This window comes from Momordica charantia (assembly GCF_013281855.1).
Source record: "Momordica charantia cultivar OHB3-1 chromosome 11 unlocalized genomic scaffold, Mcharantia_2.0 BLBB01000011.1, whole genome shotgun sequence".
In the NCBI taxonomy this organism is placed as follows: Eukaryota; Viridiplantae; Streptophyta; class Magnoliopsida; order Cucurbitales; family Cucurbitaceae; genus Momordica; species Momordica charantia.
In genome coordinates, this window is record NW_028275159.1 from 56563 (window position 1) to 78630 (window position 22068).

General features: G+C 37.1%; 2 protein-coding genes across 2 annotated transcripts; both read left to right on the forward strand.

Annotated features, from left to right (window-relative positions):
• Positions 1-3847: 3847 nt before the first annotated feature.
• Positions 3848-8244, forward strand: LOC111009827 (Nucleotide-sugar transporter family protein). Its single transcript, XM_022283046.2, has 5 exons — positions 3848-4254; positions 4768-4952; positions 5156-5356; positions 7322-7483; positions 7574-8244. Exons 1-5 carry the CDS (start codon positions 4125-4127, stop codon positions 7931-7933), a joined length of 1038 nt encoding a protein of 345 aa, XP_022138738.1. The 5' UTR covers positions 3848-4124; the 3' UTR covers positions 7934-8244.
• A 1816-nt stretch (positions 8245-10060) lies between these two features.
• Positions 10061-21439, forward strand: LOC111004611 (neurofilament light protein). Its single transcript, XM_022275679.2, has 3 exons — positions 10061-11409; positions 12377-13063; positions 20104-21439. The coding sequence occupies exons 1-3, from the start codon at positions 10243-10245 to the stop codon at positions 20692-20694; spliced, it is 2445 nt and encodes an 814-aa protein (XP_022131371.1). The 5' UTR covers positions 10061-10242; the 3' UTR covers positions 20695-21439.
• The last annotated feature ends 629 nt before the right edge of the window (positions 21440-22068 follow it).

The following is a 22068-nucleotide window of genomic DNA, read 5'->3' on the forward strand; positions in this document are numbered from 1 at the left end:
CGTAAAAGAATGATAATAATATTTTATGTAAAATTTATAGTATCTTTGAAATTTGTTACATTTATGTGCTTCTTTTTCACATTAAAAAAAGATATCAATAAAATAATTTGTAAAAAAATATTATCCATGTGTGATGTCAATTTATAAATTGAAAATAAAAATAAACCTGAAAATCGTTGACAACAATTAGACTAAAGAGACAAATGTATATTTTATTGAAAGAGCTACTCCTCCACCCTCATCTAAAATCTGTCAAAGTAAACCTTAGCTATGGAATCCAGGAACTTGTGAGTGCCTTCCTTGGATTACTTTACCTCTCTTTTCCATCAAGCATCTTCATTGGATTACTTTACCTCTCTTTTCCATCAAGCATCTTCAAGGATGCTAGCTCAACACTCTCTAGAGAATCAAAATTGCCTTCTGTAGTTCCCTAATTGTTGTGGGGGAATTGAGATGCAATTGTCGTGTGTCGCACGGAGCCATCAGCATATGAAGGTCAGAAAGTCGAACTCAACTACACTAGAGGGGTCGATCTCCAGTCCACCACTACACATCTCAAAATCTGTTCAATTTGTTCCACCATCTTTGGAGTAACCGACGACTCTATGAAGGAAGGTAGTAAATGCCAATGCAATTCCCACAAAATCCAATGATCTAGGAAGGAATTGACGAGGGGTTAATGACTTTCCTATTCCGTAGCCGCCTATAAAGACAAAAATGTATTAGAGAAGGAATAAAAGAGTTATCGGATAATTTCCTTGTGAAGATCTTACCAGCATACATTTGTTTTTCATTTTCTAAAAAGTGATATATTTGTGTAAAGAAAATTTTACTTATATAAGAGAGATTGAGATTTTCTAAAATGTATATAGATGTTCAATTCTTCATACAGTGTGACTCCTCAAAGATCCATACCACAAGCACTCAAAGAGGCTAGGCGCTCACATGCCACTGGACCAAAGAGCTATTTTGACCACATTTAATAAGCTATTGTATATATCTAAAGGTTCAGGTGGACCTACAGTAAATCCACCCCGTGTCACAACCATATTATAAGAGAGTATGTTGTGACACCCACGAAGCGCATAAGTGGTGGTGATATGCATTTGTTCCCATCGTGCCATATACCGACTGAGAGAGAAGTAACGTGATGCAACCAAGGAGGATGGTGCATCATCTAACACATCAAGAGGATGTGCGTAAGAAAGCCAACTAAGGCACAAGCAAGATGGAAAGCAATGACGGCGTTAGTGGTGTTAGTGACAAGCTCAGTAAGGGCACTTAAAGTCAGAGTTCCGTCAAGAGTTTGGATGAGTAGCTTTGGAGTTAGATGCATATTAGCGAGATATGCAAACAACTAAAACACCTCCCAGAGTAAAAATGCATTATAATATGTTATAGGGGGAGGCATGGTGTCAGTTCTCCACCACCCCTTGGCCTTGTAGTCGAAGTGAGGTTACCACATGGCACATGCGTGTGTCATGGTATGGGTGAGCATTAGAAAACTAAGGTCTTGGATGTCTTCCTTTGGAAATAGGAATCTCAAGGACTGTGTCGGGCAGCATGGGTGTGTGGACATTGTACCGCGTCCCGTGGGTCGCCATAGGGTTGTTGTTCGAGACAATATGTTCAAGTTAAGAAGCATGGGCACGAGAGTCGTTATGCCTCGATAGTGTCTGGATGGAGCAACGAAACTCGATGACATCCCGATGCTTAGGATGGCATCCTACTATACTGGTGGACACCCGGTAAGTGAGAAAAAATTAGTCTTGGCTGGATAAACGACAAAACTCAACCCAGTTGCCAAGTTTAGTCATTCCTTGTATGGATCTCGACTGGAATCATCTTGACAGTATCCGATAAGATCTTTTAGCCCGTTATGAACCAGTTTTGCAACATGAATAGTCTTAGAAGCGTTTGATGACCCTGATAAGCTAGTTATAATATAGTTAAACGACAAGAATCACTCGATTGTATTCGGTAAGCATTTTAAGCTAGTTCTTACCCGGTTAAAAGTCAGAACTCATCCTGGTAAATTTTGGCTCAGTGTAGAAGCATGACGACCAAGTGACCGAGAACCAAGATGTTGAGAAATGATGCAACATCGAGTTTAAAGGACCTTAGCCTGGTGTAGAGGCAAGGTTGAGCGGTGAGATTTTGCTCAGAGTAGAGGTAAGCTTGCTAGAGTTGCGAGAGAGTTGAAATACACATACAGGCGGCGTGCATTGTTGACACAAGCAAAATTGCTCACATGATGAAGTTTGGTCGAAAAGAAAGAACCTTGCCTAAGGTTTGATGAAGTCACCAAGAACACGAAAAGTACGTTCCCTCAAGTCTGGCTATGATCGATCATGACCCCGTCCAGTGAAAAAAAGTATGACCGTGACACCCGTGCCCAGCCCCAATTTTCCTCTTTGCCCCCTTCGCCCCTCTTCCTCGTCTCATCGTCTCCCTTCTTACACCCAACTCTTTCTTAGAAAAAAATGGTACCTTCCCCACTCCCTCACTGTCTCTCCCACTTTCTGCCCAAGTGTGGTGTTCTGAGCTTCAACCTCCAACTTTGGGCTTTGTTTCACACATCATATTTTCGCAGCGGAGCTTTCAGTTTCATCCACCAAAACAGAGTCGTGCAAATTTACCATTCCATGGGTTTTGCCAGGCTGTGCTTTAGTTTGATTTGAGTCCGGCCGTAACTGTGGGTGGAACTATGGGAAACTTGCGTAGACGGAGTGCCGTGCGTTAAAACTTATTGATTGGATGAAGTTTTAACTTTTAACAGATTGCTTATTGTCGGTTGAGTTACCAAGTGTGCTGCTGAAAATATTGGCAAACGAAAGAGAACGATTTTTTTTTTTTTTTGAAGAAAAAGAGAACGAATAAACAGGAAGAGATGATCTTTTTGACCTAAGAAATCGTGTCTTCATCTCCTTTTCTTTTTCTGTTTTTTTTTTCCTTTTTAAATGAAATCTATCACGGACTCGCGGAGACACTGCGTCTCCTATGTTTCTCTAAATACTGTAAAAACAACAAAATTTATAAATATCGTTTAAATGTTTAATACCAATTAAAAAAAAAAAGCAGTTCGCTTACAATATTTTACGTTAAATTGTAATTTTTTTTAATTGACATCAAAATTGTTATTCCTCAAACAAAAAAAAAAGAGAAAGATTGACATCAAAATTATTGAAGAAATTATATAACATTATAAAATTTATTGGTTCTTAAAAGTTTTAAAAATAAATTTAAGTTTTTTTTTCCAATGTACGTGAGTGTTTGAACTAGTTTAGGTGCATTCCAACTCATCTACATACGAATTACTAATTTTCTCGTAATCTATATAGGAATTACTAATTCTCTCATAATCTACATAAGAATTACTAATTTTTCTCAACAAATCTATAAGATTTGAATCTATTCACTCTTAAAAATATCAAATAAATTGATAAACTTTTAATTCGGTCCCTAATAAAAAAAGGTTGACCTAAATTTTGTAGAAGGGTAAAATTGTATGACTTGATGACCAAGAAGTGATAGTAAACATGAAAAGCCCCACGCGACGCGTACGTACACTTTGTTGCTGTCACAGATATCTCATATGAGTCGGGTGGATCTGATAATTCAGTAAACAGAAAAAGAAGAAATATCAACTTGGAAAAGAGGAGTCCAGCAGAGGCGGAGGTGGAGCGAGAGCGAGATAGAGACTTGACTCGTAGGTAGAGACTCAATAAGAAAGAACTAACAAGGAGGAGAGGAAAAGGAAAGATACCTCAAAGATCCCGGATCTTCTACTCTATCTCTTTTCACAAGAAGAAACAAAAGGAGAAAAAAAAATTAGAAATAAGTATAAGCCTCCCCCCTCCCCCTTCATATTCCTTTTGTTTCTTTTCTATTTCCATTTTAAATTTTAATGTTTTGCCTCTCTATTGTTGTCTTCTCGCCTGTCTTTCCGTCGTCTTTTACATTCACTTATCTGTAACACATTTTAAGATCCGATCTGGGCATCTGTTGTTTGGAGGGTCTTTCAATTTCTCTCTCCGTCCCTCCGTCTCTTCCTTTTTCGTTTTCTCTCATTCAGATTTTGCACAAATTAAAGTTTGAAAGAGAGAGGGAAAGAAAAAGGAGAAATGGAGAGTGAGAAGAAATCGTCGGCGGTATCAGATGTTGGGGCATGGGCGATGAACATAATCAGCTCAGTCGGGATTATCATGGCTAACAAGCAGCTCATGTCTGCCAATGGTTATGGATTCAGCTTCGGTGAGAGTCACTGAATCTTATCGTTCTTACTCTCTCATCTTCCCCTAACTCGAAGAGTTCTCCTGTAGATCTCTGATTTCAAAGTTATGCATTCCTTTTTTAATATTTTTATGCTGCTATTTATACTCCTGGTGGCAATATCCGTTCTTAAACGATCTAAATTTCTTATCCACGGGTCTCGTTCTCTTCACTCTCGTTACATCTAATGTAATGCGAAAAACTACGGATCGATTCTCTTAGTTACAGTTGAATTTCACATCTTTATCTAAGCTCGATGCGATTTTACATGTGTAGGCCAACGTTTTCGACCTCATAGACATATTGCAAATGACGTTTCATCCCTCGCTTGCAAACTTGGGACAGTTTTCTGTGCCATAGTTAACGAACGTTTTCTTCTATCTTGCTACTTCTAACCATGTTTTCTATATTGCATTCTCGTGTGGATCTTTGTTCTGTTATGGACCTAATTAAATGTAATACCTCTAAGCTTATTTAAATTCTTTGTCTTTTCAGCCACAACTTTGACCGGGTTCCACTTTGCGGTGACTGCACTTGTTGGTCTGGTCTCAAATGCCACCGGTTATTCCACCTCAAAGCACATTCCTCTATGGGAACTCTTTTGGTTTTCTATTGTCGCAAATATGTCTATCACGGGAATGAACTTTAGCCTCATGTTAAACTCAGTGGGATTTTACCAAGTATGTACTTGCTAAGAAGATTGTTTCCTTGTTTATTATATGACTATCGAGAACCTTATGCGCTTTAATTTAGTTTATAAGAAAGCATTGGGCATAACAAGTTAACGAATGGTTATCTAACTGAGTCTTCATGCAATATCACTCCATATTCTGCTCACTTTCTTTCTTACTTTTCAATTGATCGGAGAATATTTTTGTTTCAGATCTCAAAACTTAGTATGATCCCTGTGGTTTGTGTGATGGAATGGATCCTTCATAACAAGCACTACTCAAAAGAAGTCAAAATTGCTGTTGTTGTAGTAGTAATTGGTGTGGGAGTTTGCACTGTCACCGATGTAAAAGTTAATCTCAAAGGTTTTACATGTGCATGCATAGCAGTTTTGTCAACATCTTTGCAGCAAATTGTGAGTACTTCTTCACCTATCTAACTGTGCGGGTTTCTTTGTCCCCTGTTTAGCCTTCACTCCTTTTACTTTATATATATGTTGATCAATTGGTTCTTCCCTGATTCTCTCTATCAGCAAGGGTGCGACTGTTTTTCTTTCGTTTTCTTTTTTGTTCTTCCCACTGAAAGAAGAGAAACAGAAAAAGTAGAAAATTGGACCTTAAATCTTTTCTAACGGGAGGTTGTGTTGTATTCTGAAGGTTATGGTACAGTGGCTTTGTTCTAACCACCTCGAGTGAGAAACCCCACTCCTCTGTAGGCAATCATGTTAAAATGTTTCTTAAAAATCGTACCAGAAATAACAATTGGACATCATTATTATTATCTTTTTTTATTGGAGGATGTTTTGGATACTGAAATTCTGGGAAAAATAACTAAATACAGCTATCTCACGGTCAGGCGAGATGGTGAAACCTTTTGAATTCGAATTTCAAATTTGGAATCACTTGACAAACCAGCATCATAGTTTGATGCATCTATGTATTTTTTATCCTTTCCTTCAAGGAATTGTGTTACCACTTTCTTCTTTTTCTTAAATTCGTCAAACCTTGTGTATGTGTGTGTGTGTGTATATATCTTTTTTTTGAGGTTAAGTTGGATTCTAAAAGCACTGAGAACTTCGGCTCTGTCTGATCATCTTGCCGTCGGGCAAGGTAGTGGGTAGAAGAAAGCTTTGCTTATAAAATAATACTTTTCTCTGTTAACCTTCACATGCTATTTTGCTTATAGAAGAATAATTTTCTCTATTCTCAAATAATAATAAAAATAAGGGAAAAATATAGTTTTGGTCCTTGAAGTTTGGAGTAGGTGTCTATTGGTCTTTGAAGTTTTAAAATGGACACTTTTGGTCTCTAAGGTCTAGAGTAAGTGTCTATGTGGTCCTTGAAGTTATAAAATACACTTTTGATCTTAGAAGTTTGAGAAATTGTTTTAAATGGTCTTTGAACTACTTTTGGTTGACTAATATTAAAATGACGTGACATTTAAATTAATGATTTGACAAAATATATTAATTTAATAATATACTTTTTAATTGGACTTCTCTTCTTTCATTTATTTTTTCTTTTTTGCAAATTATCTCCACTCTTTCACCTTCTTCTTCTTCCCTTTCTCTGATGAATCTCACCACCAGCCACTGCCAACCTTCGGTGACCTTTGTCGGCCACAAGGAGGGAACGAAGGAGAGAGGGAGGAGTTGGAATGAAGGATAAAAGGAGAGCTCCTCCCTCACCCCCCTCCCCCCACCTTCTTCTTCTTCCCTTTCTCTGATGAAGCTCACCACCGGCCACTGCCAACCTTCGGTGACCTTTGCCGAGCACAAGGAAGGAACGAAGGAGAGAGGGAGGAGCTAGAATGAAGGATAAAAGGAGAGCTCCTCCCTCTCCCCCCTTTCCCTCATTCCATGGCAGAGGAGAGCGGGAGAGCCTTCTCTCCTTAGTTCCCTCTTCGTGGCTGGCAAAGATCATCGAAGGTTGGTGGCGGTGGGGGGAAGAAGGGGATGGAGATAGTTTGAAAAGAAGAAGAAAGGAGAGAAGTCCAATTAAAAAGTATATTGTTGGATTAATATATTTTGTCAAACCAGTCGTTTAAGTGCCACGTCATTTTAACAGTGGATTGGTCCTCCAAAAGTAGTTTAGGGACCATTTCAAATCACTTCTCAATCCTAAAAGTGTTCATTTTGAAACTTCAGGGAAGACATATAACACTTGCCTCAAATCTTAGGTATCAAAAGTGTCCATTTTGAAACTCCAGGGACCAAGTAGAGACATATTCCAAACCTCAAGGACCAACCATGTATTTTTCCCTAAAAATAACAATAAATGTAATAAGAATATTTTTCTCTGTTCTCAATTAATAATAAAAATAACAATGAATGTAATAGTATTTAAATGCTCTCATCTCTGAAAGTGTATTCTTGCAACAGACTATAGGTTCACTACAGAAGAAGTACTCCATTGGATCTTTTGAATTGCTGAGCAAGACAGCACCTATTCAAGCCCTCTCTCTCCTGGTTCTTGGTCCATTTATTGATTACTACCTAAGTGACAAATCTCTACTGAACTATAAGATGTCTTCTGGTGCCGTTGTAAGTATTTGGTGTTTTCCAGTATCAATTTAGCCAATTCATGCATTTACGGATTTTTAACTAATTTCTGATGATGGTACAAATTTGCAGTTGTTCATCCTTCTCTCATGCTCTCTCGCTGTGTTCTGCAATGTGAGTCAATACCTGTGCATTGGACGTTTCTCAGCTGTCTCCTTCCAGGTGTTAGGTCACATGAAAACAGTGTGTGTTCTCACGTTGGGTTGGCTGCTCTTTGATTCAGAGCTGACTCTGAAAAACATATCGGGCATGATTCTAGCAGTTGTTGGTATGGTCATTTATAGTTGGGCTGTGGAGGTTGAGAAGCAATCCAATATGAAGACTAATATCAATGTGAAAAATAGCTTGACAGAGGAGGAAATTAGACTTTTGAAGGATGGAATGGAATCCAATCCAGTTAAGGATATTGAACTAGGTGAGACTAAAGGATAAATTTCACTTTATTTTCTTAGGTCATTGCATTGTTCATGTTGCGTCTAGAGTCTTAGACTTATCCATCTCCCGGTCCCTACACCGACTCAGTTTTAGATATTATATGCTCGAGTAGAAACCCTGTCCGTCCAGTTATAGTTTTCTTATTTAAATTTAAAATTTATACGTTTATATGTATGTATATTTTTTTTTCTTCATAATATTTATGCTGAGAGATTAGTGGCAAGACCCAGAAAGGCTGGTACAATGTAAACGTCTCTTGTAACTGGAGACCTGTTATTTTATTTACTTTTGATTGAGTTCTTTTCTTATTTGTGTATGTATCAAATACCAATACGACATACATTTGTCTTGGCATGTGAGGATTAATATTTTAGTCCACGTTTTTACATACTAAAGGAGGCCCTGCCCTGATCTAATATCAAGCCAGGGAAATTTATGTTCGAATTTTGATATTTAGTATAAGTTTAAATCTGGGGACCACCTTTCAAATATCCATTTTCTATTTCAAAATAGAAAATTAAAATTAAAATATATATTGAGATAGGAAAAAAAAACTTGTGAATCACAAAATGCTTGATTTAGGAATAAAATAAAAAACTGATAGATTGGTACCTAATAAATTGTTCAGGGAGAAAAGATAAAAAGGCTCAGTCAAGTTATGCAAAGAACGCGTAAAAAAGGAAAAGTAGCATAACTATGATGAATATTAAAGAATGAGAATGAGATTGAGGCATTCTTTATTCACTAACCACGAACCATAATGAAAATTAATTAGAATCAAGTCAATTGGAATATGAACAAATTAGAAATTGTTTAATAAAATTGGCTGTAATCGGAATAAGAGTCAAATATATAACAATTACTAATATACCATTTTATTCTTTTTAACTAATTACAAATACTGCTAATCCTTTTAAAATTAAAATAATAATAAATTTTTATTTTTAATTACTATTTTATTGATAATAAATATTTTTTTTATTACAATAATCTATTTCATATTAACAAATAAAAAATAATTAAAATAAAATTACTTCAACTAAAATAATTTTTTATTACAAGAACAAACATTTAATATAAAATATTTTTAAATTTTATTGTTGTAATATTTAATAATAATAAATTCTTTTTTTAATTATTGATATTAATTAATAATAACAAGTAAACTCAACAATTACAAAATTAAATATAAATTATAATCAAATTAAATCAAATAATAAAAGTTATATAAAATTACATCATCATGGGAAAGAAAGAGTGGCGTCTAATAGCAAAAATCATGAGAAAGAAAAGTTTCAATTTTCTGGATTTAAAGGAAACCGACAAAACATCAACAATAGGCTCCATCGTAGGTTCTCTATGTTAACATTTAGGGGAGGAAATAAAATAAGAAGAATAACAAATAAGACTTCATTGAATTGAATTGTTTAATATAAATCTAATGAAGTATTTATAACATCATAGTTCCTAACCATGATAGAAATAGAAAATCTAATTCAAATAATATAATGTAAACTAAAACTAATTCAAATAATATTGTATAACATCCCGAAACGACTGACCTACTTTGATTAAATCGTTTCGGTTGATTTGCAATGTTTGATCATCTCTACGAGAGAGAGAAAGGCAGTGGGGTGGGGCAGCGTCGGTTCTAGGGGAGGTAGTGTGCACGCGGTAGTTGGGGAAAGGGCAAAGGGCAAAGGCAAAGGATGGAGACTGGAGAGGAGATGGGAGTTTTCTTCTGCCAAGGGAAGGGGAGCGGAAGGGTGGAGAGGTGAGGTGATGGAGTTTTTTTTTTTTTTTTTTTCTTTTTTCTTCCTCCTCCTCTCGAAAGAAGAAAAAGAAAGATGTGATAGATTTCTACTCAGAAATGTGGAACGGCATATGTACATTACCAAACAAAAATAAAATATAGATGTCTGACTGAACTATATTTAAGTTCACAATTTTAAGATAGAAGTGTCATGAAATTTGGTCGAATTTTAGGAACCATAAAGATATAGTTTATTATAATAAATGAAAAATAAAATTTAACGTTTCAAAGGAGTGAAGGTAAAATTAAAGGTAAGGAATTCATTATTTTCATCTGCATAAGATTTAATATCAAGAAGTCGTAAAACGGTAAATCTCAATTCCTAGGTACTAATGAAAAGACCTAAGTGTCCCCATCCACCTTGGTTGAACTCGGAAAAAGGATTAGACTAGAGTGGGTGCCAAAATTTTCTCCGCAGTAGTTTATTCCAACGGAAGAGTGGAAAGGAGCAGTGATCGACTTTCTGCAATTGAAGATAGCAGTTTCGGAATTCATGGACGTGGAACTAAATGATCAGATAGAGGAGGATGGAAATGAGAATGATTCTCTCTTCGAAGGAATGGTACTCTTCGACCCTTCCGAGTACCGAATCCAAATCCATCCGACTCGCGAAGATAGTGATGATCCCGGTCCAATTGTTTCTGATCAGCCTGACCTTCCGAATTCTGCTGCAGATGAGGTTACCACTACGGTCAGTGCTTCAGCTTCCACTTCGGCAACAACGACTGCTTCATCTTCACATCTTTCTGAACCCCTTGACGAGAACCTCTTTTCGGACCTCACGCTGGTCACTTCCATGCATAAGGACCAAACTCAAATCCAGCTAGACCAAAATTCGCTACCAATCACCGATCCTCTCCAAGCTGCCACAATTATGAAAATCCCTGGTTCGGTAGTAGGAGAAGCAGCAGATAGAGACCCAGGATTGATCGTCTCAGTCTCTCGACAGATGTCGAGAAGGAAAAGGAGAGCTGGGTTGCGAATTGGCTACGGCAGAGATGCCCATACCCCAAACCCCACTCCCGATCTTCACTCTACGCATTTCAGTAATCACATTCGTGGCGATGACGACGACCAGCATCCTGATGCTTTACCTCAGATTCAACCATCTGCTTCTCCACCACAGACTTTAGCTCCTCATGGTCCTTCAGTAGACAACAACAACATCGAATCCACTAGTTTTGTATCTCAAGAAGATCACATAACGGAACGTCAAAACCAACAAGATGCTGATCGACATAAAAAAAATAGCGTTGAGGCTGAAGTACGCGATTCACCCGAGTTCAAATTGGAGCAAGTCAGGATTCAGATCTCCGAGAAGCTGGGTCATGCTCGTAACTCGGTTGCCTCTGTGTCTACCTCCAGGAAGGAAGTTATTCAACGGAAACGCAAAATTATGGATAATCTAAAAATTTCATTAGACAGGTACTCACATCTTGAAAAGCAGTTGGAGGAAGCCTGCGAAGCCGAAGATTTTGAAACCGCAGAAAGGCTTAGCGAGAGCCTAGCTTCTGCTGAGCGAGAAAAGCAAGCCTTCCTCATGGAACTAAAAGATGCTGAAGCCTTATGTGATGCAATGGATTCCAGAATGCACGAGGTTTTGGACTTCTTGATTGCCACCGAGGAAAATTGTGATTCTCTGCTCCAAACTTTTGCTATGGTCCGTTCAAATAGGATTTCTATGCATCTTAATGTTTGACATCTCTGTATACTTGCATGTACACGTACAACTCACTCTGTCTGCATTACATAAAGAGCATAAACATAGTTCGTGCTCGTTTGTCAATTGATAAAATGTCTCACAATGATAAAAATGAAGTTATTCAATAAAATTTCAGGGGAAACGTTGATAAGTTTTCAATTTCTATAGGAATTAGGAACTAAATAAAATAAATAATCCAAAATTAATATGGCTGTATTGAAACACAACAATTTTTTCTCTGAAGATAAGCAAGAATCAAAATTCGGAAAGTCTTCTGTGTAGTTACAATTCCCAAATATCACCGCTCATTCATATTTTGGAGTGCTCTATTTTCTTTTTTTAACATAACAGTAGAGATAATTGTCAATAGACTTCCAATTTTTAATTTTCATAATATGAAAAATATTAATGTTTACCATAGAAGATAAAGTTTGTTTTTCTTGTCAATATTGATGTAGAACATTAAAATCATGGAACAGCAAATAAATGGATATTTTCGTCCATCTCACCTTCTTAACACTGGTAGTAATTGATAGAGCCGCCTATCCCAAATGATCCTTGAACCAAGCCTTTTGAAGTTTTGCTTTGATTCCGTTTGTTCCATTAACTATTTACTATTTAAACACATATAATTTAGATTACAAGAAAGCAATGTATTAATGAATTAAGATTTACAGAATACGGATAACAAGTCAAGCCTAAAATCTAAGTTAGGAAGTTACAAAAACACTCCGAAATTGACTAAAAAAAGGGTACACGTTAAATTCTTTAGTTGTGGAGCATTAGAAAGAAAAACAGCCAATTAGAGGTTGATTAAAGATTATAAGGACATGCAATACACAGCATTGTACACTTGTCATCTTCACCGATTAAGTCTGTTCCATGTGAGCGAAATGACTTCTTTATTTATTTTCCGTTTTTGCAGGATGCTGCAAATAGTGTTGTTTTAGCCTTAAATATGGCAGATTCAGAATCTGCAGAAGAATTGGAAAAGTGGCATTTGTCAAATGAAGTCTTGGAGGCCAAGAAGATGGGAATTGAAATTGAGTCACTAATTATACGTGAGTCTTGCATGGTTTTGAATGATTCCATTGAACTTTTGGTTGAGGGTGACAGAAGAGAGAAAGAAGTTCTTTGTCAAAAAAAGGCCGCGTTGACAGATGAACTGGAGAAATTACTAGCTATGGTGGAAGAGAAGAAAAGGGAGATAGAAGAAAATGACTCTGTGATTGATGCTGTTGAGAAAAGAATTTCTGATGCGATTTCTGGTTTTCAGCATGTGCAATCAAACATGGATGCAAAATATGCTGCCTTACAATCAACCCTCTCTCAGATGCAGTTAGAAAGTCAAACTCTTTCAAATAGAAGAAGGGAAATCGAGGAGTTCCTCACTCTGGAGAAAGAAAAAGGAGCGAACTTGAAGAAAATTGCTCACCTTTCCGTAGAAGATGCAGAAGCGTACAGGGAAGTTGCCAGGCTGAGAAAATTTCTGATGTCTACCATCTTGAAAACAAGGGAAGATAAAGCTACTCTGACACAAACGGAGGATGATCTTTCCAAGGATGTTCAAATGCTTCAACAAGAGTTTCATTCTGCTAGGTCTTCTCTCCAGGTTAGTTCTGTTTCCTACTTTTTCATGGCTTCCTTCTTTATTACTTCCCACGCGAAGGAAAAAGGTGAGATGGAGGAAATACTACTGATGGAACTTCCATATCTTGTGAGATTTTGAACTTCTATTTCTTGAAAAGTTTATATATCAGTATATGCTTAGGACAAATGGAATGGCCATTACTTGATTAGTAATTGTTAGGTATCCAGTTATAGAAATGAAGCAAAGGACGAAGCACTACCAGCCCAGTAAAGTTCAAGCTCTTATCCCCCATACTTCTTTTCCAAAGTTCTCTTATTTTCTCTACTACAAAATCATGTCCGGCCAAAGCGAGCATAGCTCAGCGGTTTTGGCATATATCTCCAACTAAGAGGTTATAAGTCCGATCTCCCACTCCACATGTGTACTACAAAATCATGCTTGCTGCTTATCTACCCCCTTCTTACTCATAGGTGCATTTTCTCTCCTCCAACTGACTTTCCTTATTTCTCTTTCCATTTTTAGCCTTTCTTACATGAATTTGTTTAACTGGGGTTCGAACATGTCAACAACACCTTGTCCCAATGTTGGAAAGTTGGTTTGGGATAATGTAAGGGGGCGCTCAAGAGTCTTCAAACCTGGGTAAGTCTTTCCATTTAATGAGTATTTCCCTTGCTATCCCAAGTATCAGTGTTGTATCTCCAATACTTGCTACGGATCTGTGGTGCATTCAAAATTAGAGTCCATGTTGGCACCAGTTGCAGGGTCATACTAGTACATAAGGCTTTGCTACTAAGAAACATGGAACGACATATGTACATTACCCATTGTGGATACTAGATGGGGATTAAATTATGGTGGCAATTTCAAGTAAAATCGGTCATTGGTGTTGAACCCAACTGATGTAACCCAATGGGAAGAGAGAAATATTATTTAATAATGGGCTAAGAAGAATATAACTGGGGGTATTTATAGGAAAGGGGAGGTGTGGACTTTTATCTGTAACACACGGACAGAAGGAGACTAAAGACCTTAACTAAAAGGCTAACTACTAACTAACTAGCTAATGAAAAGAATAAGCTAGGTAGTTGCATCAGTTTCCCCCCTCTATAATAAGAACTCGTCCTCGAGTTATGGAGATAAACGAAACTCATCCGGAGCTTGATAAGAGTACAAATCTGCAACATTAAAGATAGGGCTAATGTTGAAATTGGGAGGTAGTTGAATCTTATAAGTGTTGTGCTAGGCCTCCTAGAGTGAGACTTTATTCTAGAAGGGGCAAAAAAGGGATTGTACTAGGGTGAAAGACATAATGAGCTAGAGAGAGTAACGGCCTAGGGGCCAGGGAGTATGGTTGTGTAGAGGGAGTATGTGCCGTCTCAACACCATCATGGGACTATCCATGCCATGAATGATATGGCTATTAATGCACTCTCACACACTTCTTCGGTGATGTTACTTTGGCTTCTATTACGTTTTACTATGCTACATGAGGATTATCTGGTCTTATTTGGAAACTATGACTACTAATGCACTCTCACGCACTTCCTCGACAATGTTACTTTGGCTTCTATTATGCTACATGAGGGTTATCTAAATTCCATTGATCATCAAAGTGAGGCTAATGATTTTTTTTTTATCTTGATTAAGAGATCTGTGGTAGTTGTTGTCGTTTGTTTCACCATCGAGTTGGGTCATGTAAAATTTAAGGGCAATTAGTTTGTGCGGGGAGGGGGGTGTGGTAACCCTTGTAGGAGTTTCTCCCATTGTTCTTTTTTCTATATTTTGAGCTCTCCTTCCAGTCTCCCTTCGACCCCTTTGTTTGGCTCTCTTTGAAAGTTCAAAATTACAAAAAAGATTAACCCCTTGTTTGGAACCTGCGATTGGGAGGGATTTCAAAATCTGAATGAATATTGAAATCATTTCATGTGTTTGGATAACTAAAGAAAAAAGAATTTGAAATCCTAGATTATTTGAAATTCATTTTTTGGTTCAAATATTTTCTATTCCAAATAGGTCGGATTTACGAGGATTTTAAGTTTAAACTTAGCAAATTCCGATTTTGCCCTACTTTGGTGGAAAAAGAATACGTATCACTCCAATCTCATTTGCACATCATCATCAACCAAATTCGTTTCAAATTTTGATTTGTCCTATTTTTTTAATTTCTAATAACTATAAAGTGACTATCCTTATACATTTTTTCATCACCATTCAAACAAACTAAGGTTTATTTTCTATTTTATTTTTTGTGTATTTAATATTCTTCATATTCCAATATTGTTTAGATGTTTATGTTTATGTTCTTTTTTTTTTTTTGGTATACTTTTTCTTCTTTTTAAGTTTTGAATCTAGAGTTGCTAAAAAAAACAAACAAACTGAATCAAGAGATTTACAAGTTTTTTTTTTTTTCAATTTAGTTCTTAAAATAAATGTGACATTGACAAGTTTTAACTTTTTTTAGGTTTATTTGATTAATTTTTTTTTTTTAGTTTAGTTTTTAGAATAAATGTTTCCATGGTTGAAGTTACCAGTTTATATTAAATGTTATATTTTTAATAATATAATATTCTGCAAAATATTAAGGGCATAATAGTAAAATGTTATACTTTATTTTCATTTCTCGTGAACATCCAAACAATAAATTTTAATTTTAATGATTTAGAATCATTTTGGTTCCAAACGCAATTAGGAATTTGAAATCATTTCCGTCATTTAAAATCGTGGAATTTGAAATCATTTCCTACCAATTCCAGAGACCAAACGGAGCATAAATTCTTTGGGTGCAGGTCTTACATGAAAAAGTCAATACTTTGGATCGTAGGTATTTTTCCTTCTTTTTGGGTCTGTCGTATGATTTCTGCAGAGGAGCCTTGGAGGATCTTGACCATATCTTGTGGTCTTATCAGTTTGCACAAGATTTATGAGATTGATTTTTGGTATTTTATGGTGGCTTCGGCTCGTAACAAGGATTGTAGGGCGATGATGGAGGAGGTGTTGTTATCTCCCCATTTTCGAGACATGGAAAGATTTTTGTGGCATGCCTGTTTCTTTGGCTACTTTATGGAGCATTTTATTTGAGAGAAACAATAGATAAGGGTGGAGAGATCGAGGGAGTTCTAATGGGAAGTGCTTTTCATATCCTTTGTGGTTATCATATTCCTTGGCTTTTCATATCCTTTTGGGTTTGGTCCCTCACCCTTCTCCCATTGTTCTTTTTTCTATATTTTGAGCTCTCCTTCCCGTCTCCCTTCAACCCCTTTGTTTGCCTCTCTTTGGAATGTCAAAATTCCAAAAAAGATTAAATTCTTTGGGTGCAAGTCTTACAAGGGAAGGTCAATACTTTGGATCGTATTTAGAGGTGTTTTTCCTTCTTTTTGGGTCCGTCGTGTGTTCTCTACAGAGGAGCCTTGGAGTTGGAGGATCTTGACCATATCTTGTGGTCTTGTCAGTTTGTACAAGATTTATGAGATCAAATTTTGGGTATTTTGTGGTGGCTTCGGCTCGTAACAGGGATTGTAGGGCGATGGAGGAGGTGTTGTTATCTCCCCATTTTCGAGACATGGAAAGATTTTTGTGGCATGCCTGTTTCTTGGCTACTTTGTGGGGCATTTGGTTTGATACAAGCCATAAAATTTTTAGGGGTGGAGAGATCTTGGAGTTTTTATTGGAACTGGCTTTTCATATCCTTTGTGGTTATCCATGAAGAGTCACCTTCGTTTTAGTTTTTTATTGGATTTTGGAAGCTACAGCAGTCTTATTTCTTTGTGAGTGGATTCATTTCAAAAGGAAGGCTTTCCATGAAAAGTCACTTTGGATTCTGTAAATCATTGATATCCTTCTTTGGGGAACTTTCCATGAAAAGTTCATGTGTGCATGAAGAAGAGTGTGTGAGAGTCCTATTATGGATAGTTAAGGAATGATATTATTATTTGGGTTAAGGGCGTTATGGTAATTAGTTAGGGATGAGTTGTTATAAATAAGGGTAGTAGGGAGAGGAGAAGATCATCTTGGAGATTAGTATTTTGGTAAGGAACTTGAGAGAGTTCTTTGGGAGAGAGATAGCCCTCTCGAAAGGCTATCGGTATTGTAATTACTCTTTTGTGTTGCAACATAGTGTTCTTGTTAAGTTCTTGTATTCGGGTACCTAACAAATTGGTATCAGAGCAAGTTCGTCCTGGCTATGAATCTTTCATTCGAGACAGTTACGAGGATATGGAGATTATTGATAGGAATGGAGTTGTAGCAATTGTTGAGGGAAATGACGGAACGTTCAAATGAAATGGTTCAAATAACGAAAGAAATGCAAAAAGGTATTCACTGTTAGAGAGGAAAAAGAGAGATCAAGGAAGGAAGAAGCAACGGCGAAGAGCATTCGGAAGCAGGGACGAAGGATTGCGGGAAGCCAGCGATCAAACCCAAGAACATGGACCGGAGTTCGTTGGAAAATCAACCAAGGGGAGAAAAGGTCAGTCTGCAGAGATTCATCAAGAACAGAGGAGAAAAATTATCCTCAACCGAGTATGAGGAAGTTAAGAGGAAGAAGGCAGCCACCACATCTAATTGAATGCAACGGCCCAATAATATCTCCATGTTTTTTTTGAACAAGAAAGGAACTTTTCATTGATAAATGAAAAAGAACATAAAATGTTCAAAGATCTGTTCTTATCAGTTTAATATCTCCATGTTTAAACAGTTGAAATGATGGCCATTAGCTTTCTTTCATATGTAGACTTTGAGTCAAGAATCTATTTTGTCCTTGTTGGAAGGTGAGGGCTGTGGGTCATATCATTAGGCTCCTAAGATTGGGCCTAATTGGAGGGGGAAGTTGCACAATTCCATAAAAGGAAAACCGGTCCTCTGGCAACATGACTTGACCAGGAATGCAGGGATCTCTATGGAGTATCACCGTGGTGTATTGCAGGCAGGATTTCATCGTCATGGCCTTCCAATTCACTTCCTCTGAGCTTTGTAACCATGGCATGCCCAATATGACATCAGTGCTTGGTTTCAACAATAGAATCTTCTGTTATTGTCATTCCTTGCACCACCTATGCCACCCCTTGTCCATGATATCCCTGTAATATGTGTTTCCACCATCGAGACTTCCAACTTGCACGCCAGATCTAAAATAAAATTGAGGGTAGCTTTATTGTCCACCAACGTCAACAGTCCGTTCCCTTCAGTTTCCCATTTCATTTTCATTGTCCCTGGGGTGGTTGAACCCACCACCAAATCAAGTGATAGTTCAACCATTAACCCCAACACTGCCAGCTGGGAACACTGTCCTCTCTCATCTATAGGCTCCAATTCCTGGTCAAGCTCATTCTGTACTTCAGCTCACGACTGAGGCAATGGTGATCACTCAAAACTTCTCATTACAAAATACAATGGAACTCTTTTTTCCTACAACTTGACTTCAAGTAGATGCATCTAAAGCATTTATTTGTGGTAGATTGAAGTTTGTATTAAAGTACCATTGAACTCAAAAGCTTAAATTGATGGGTCATAGTAAATTTAATCATTTATTTATACTTTAACAGTCTGCTTCTCTATTGTTATAGTGTGGGTCAAAATCAATTCTTAACCCTTTTTGTCAAGCAGTCCTTGCACTTTGTGCTCTTGCATTGCAATGGTCTAGCGGAACTTTGCTTTCCTGGGCCTCTTGATCATGGACTTCAATTCATTGAGCATGTCCATAATTTGAGTTGACCCAATGGAGTATAAGAGTCGAACCTCTGCGCGTACGGTTAGATTCGACCCCATTGATGAACATACTCTCTAGTCAATGGACCCTCCAACTTACCACTCCCACTGATGGTTTCTCTATGTCCAATAGAACGCATGAATCACGAAATATCTTCTGCCATGGATATCCAGGAGCCAAGATTTTTGCCTGAGAAATGCTCTCCTATTAAAATTTTAAAAAATAATTTCCTCAGAAAATTGGCATCTACATGCTTGATACCTCTCCAATCCTATCCTCATGTCTGCCACCTTTTCTACTCATGTCATGCCAAAATCTTGGGATTTCTCCACCAAATTTCTCTGCTCCTTAGTTTTTATTCTATTCCTCCTCTTAACTCAATCCTGATTGCCGTTTTGACAGACCTTTTAATACCACTTCATCCTCTATGATGTAGGGAGTCTATTATAAATTCTCCCTCTTAATAAACTAGTAGTTGAAGGCTTTAGTTAGTCATGGCTGCCAGCTAAGTTTATGGAAGTTGAAGCCTTTTATATGGTTAGTTGCCGTTAAAGGCTCATGGATGGTCAGTTAGTTAGATAGAAGTTAATCGTAGGTCTGTTAAGGCTTGAGTGGCTATAAAAGCCAGTGTATTGTATCCAAGAGAACTAATTGAAATACAAATTCTTATTCTTCTATTCATTTACAATACTCCGGTTCTCCTGACCTTTATTCTCAGGAGTTTTTTGTTCGATCAACAATATCTTTTGATTGACGTCAAGAGTTACCAACACTTGTACCACGTTCTGAGATAGCTAAGTGCTCCAATTTGCCCTCTATGCTGTTGGATGCTGCAATTCTTCCTGCATTGCCCATCTCCTCCACTAGTGCATCCATCCAGTCCCTCATTTCAACTTTCTTCTGTGCCATGGTTTGATTGTTACACCGCTCTAATACCAAGATGATAGGTATTGTAGTCTTTGGTTAACCATAGGAAGATGAGTAATCGTGGAAATGTAAAGTCTATCTACTCTTTCCACCCTATTGCAGAAAAGGTTGTTTTAACATTTCAAGATTTTCTACTTTTAGCCTAGCCGTTCCCCTAATACAATTTTCTATTCTCGCCCCAAACTATCTTTCCTTTCAAAGGACTCTCGGTTCCCTTCTCTCATAACTCAAAATTAGCAGGGTCGAAGGCCTTTTTTCAAAATTTTCTGTGAATTGGTATGCATTTTTAACGGTTCCTTTTTATACATGGACTTCTGGTTTTATGTAATACGATTTACATTTCCCTTTCCCCCCCTTGTTTTCATAGTAATTTTGACTTTTTGAGGTATGGTTGAGGTCTTCAATTAATCTTTTTCCCAATTGTTTGAAGGAATTGTCTTCAAGAAAATCAAACATCCAGCAAGATATAGTTTCCTCAAAGCAAAGAATTTCTTTCATTGACAAGAGAGTTCCTGAGCTGGAAGCGGAAAAGAAAGTTGTTGCTGCTGGTAGAAATTTTAAAGAAGCTGCACGAGTTGCTGCTGAGGCAAAGTCTCTGAGCAATGAGAAAGATAGCATCTGTATTGACATTGACAGAGCTTTATTAGAGCTGGAGAAGCTCGAGGAAGAGACTAGAGGCACCATGAAATGGTTGCAGAAGACTGAGGAGTTGATTCAATTGAAGGAAAAAGAAGTAGCGAAAGCTAGATTCCAGAGGTTGCTTATAATAGCTGGTGCTGCAGCAGCAGATGGAGCTGCTGCTCTAGAGTTGGGCGACACAGGAGAAGCTAACCTTCTATTTGTAGAGAGTGAATCAGCACGTTGTGAAGCCAGAAAACTTCAGCCAGTCTATGATTTCCATGAGGACGAGTTTTCAAATATCCCCAAACACTTCATCTCATTGGAACTTGTTTTTAATCTAGGGCGTGAGAAATTAGCAGACCTGGTAGCATCTATTCATGATCCTACATTGGACGATTAAAAGGAAATTTTGCTTTCGATAATGTGTAATTTTAGTGTTTGTCATTCAATGAAGGAAGAGTATCTGATCAATGCTGCAGATAGGAGTTTGAGGTACTTAAACGAGCTGACTCTCAGATCACTTATCTACTCTCTTCAGCGTCAAGATTTGCTCAAACTCTTGTATCAAGACAATATGCTGTCGTCTTGCTGTTATAATGCAGACGTCTGTCGCTTTGGATTGCCATCTTTCCTTGTTGGTTCCTTTTGAATTTTGACAGACAAATGAGCCTCATCAGCAAGGAAGAATTTGGTGGTGGCATTCCTGATCATTTCCGCTCAAAGATGAGATTTCATAATGCGTCAGAAAAAGGTAGCTGGCATAACCCGTCGCAGTAATTATGTTCTTTGCCTAGAGAAAGCTCTCTGTGCCCTACGAAGGACGACGAAAGTGATCTGAATTCTGCTGGCCTTTTCTCTTTCGAGGTATTGCATGACATACATGTGTTGAATGTATTTCTTTTTGGTCTTTTTCATCTTTTTGCCTTTTTGCGCTGAATATTCATATAAAGTCATGGCAGGTTCTCGGTCTTTGATAAAAAGGGACCATTTCGACCGTACTTGACATGAATTTTACCAAGTCTTAGGATCCTGAAAATCTTGTTGATAGGTATGGATTGCGCTTGGCCATTGAGTTAGATTGACAGAACCAAAAATAAACTATTGAAAATTTGAAACCTTGTTCCATTAAAGGAAAAATCTTCTGACCTTTTGTGCCCTTCTCACTGTTTATAAAAAATAAATAAATAATCTTTAATAAGCCTCATTTTCATCTGATTAATCATTATCCATACTGCTAAAAGGATGGAAAAGAAAAGATTACCATGATTACAATTGATGAATATGAAGGTTTATTAGTGCTTGCAATGATTATTAGGGGAAATTTCAGAAATAATGTATTTTAAAGAGGAAATTCAATAAGTACGGTAGACGAAACTATTGACAAAGTAGGGTTGTTTTTGTCCGTTCAAAACTCGTATACATGTTATGCTAGTTTTAAGTACTCATATACATCACACGAGTCCAAATGGTACAAATAAATTGTGTAGATTTAATTCTAGTTAAAGATTTAAGGTTTGAAAACACATTTGGTCTCTATAGTAACGATTTAGTCATATGTAATAATCTAGTCTAATAGTAACGATTTAGTCATATGTAATAATTTAGTCTCTACCATTAATTTATGTTAGGATATAGAAGATTCAATAAGAGTTATCAAATAAATATCGATCTAAACAATTAGAATTGCTTATTAAATGTAAGGCCACGTGAATAATTAATACACATAATCTGCGTTCCAAATGAACGTTAGACCACAAAATGTTTCACAATTAAG

Bases quoted from the DNA above. Each gene is read 5' to 3' on its own strand.
- LOC111009827 (XM_022283046.2), top strand. From the start codon at position 4,125: ATGGAGAGTGAGAAGAAATCGTCGGCGGTATCAGATGTTGGGGCATGG. The intron at 4,255-4,767 runs GTGAGAGTCACT...TTGTCTTTTCAG, and splicing joins TGGTTATGGATTCAGCTTCG to CCACAACTTTGACCGGGTTC. The intron at 7,484-7,573 runs GTAAGTATTTGG...ACAAATTTGCAG, and splicing joins AGATGTCTTCTGGTGCCGTT to TTGTTCATCCTTCTCTCATG.
- LOC111004611 (XM_022275679.2), top strand. From the start codon at position 10,243: ATGGACGTGGAACTAAATGATCAGATAGAGGAGGATGGAAATGAGAAT. The intron at 11,410-12,376 runs GTCCGTTCAAAT...CCGTTTTTGCAG, and splicing joins TGCTCCAAACTTTTGCTATG to GATGCTGCAAATAGTGTTGT. The intron at 13,064-20,103 runs GTTAGTTCTGTT...AATTGTTTGAAG, and splicing joins CTGCTAGGTCTTCTCTCCAG to GAATTGTCTTCAAGAAAATC.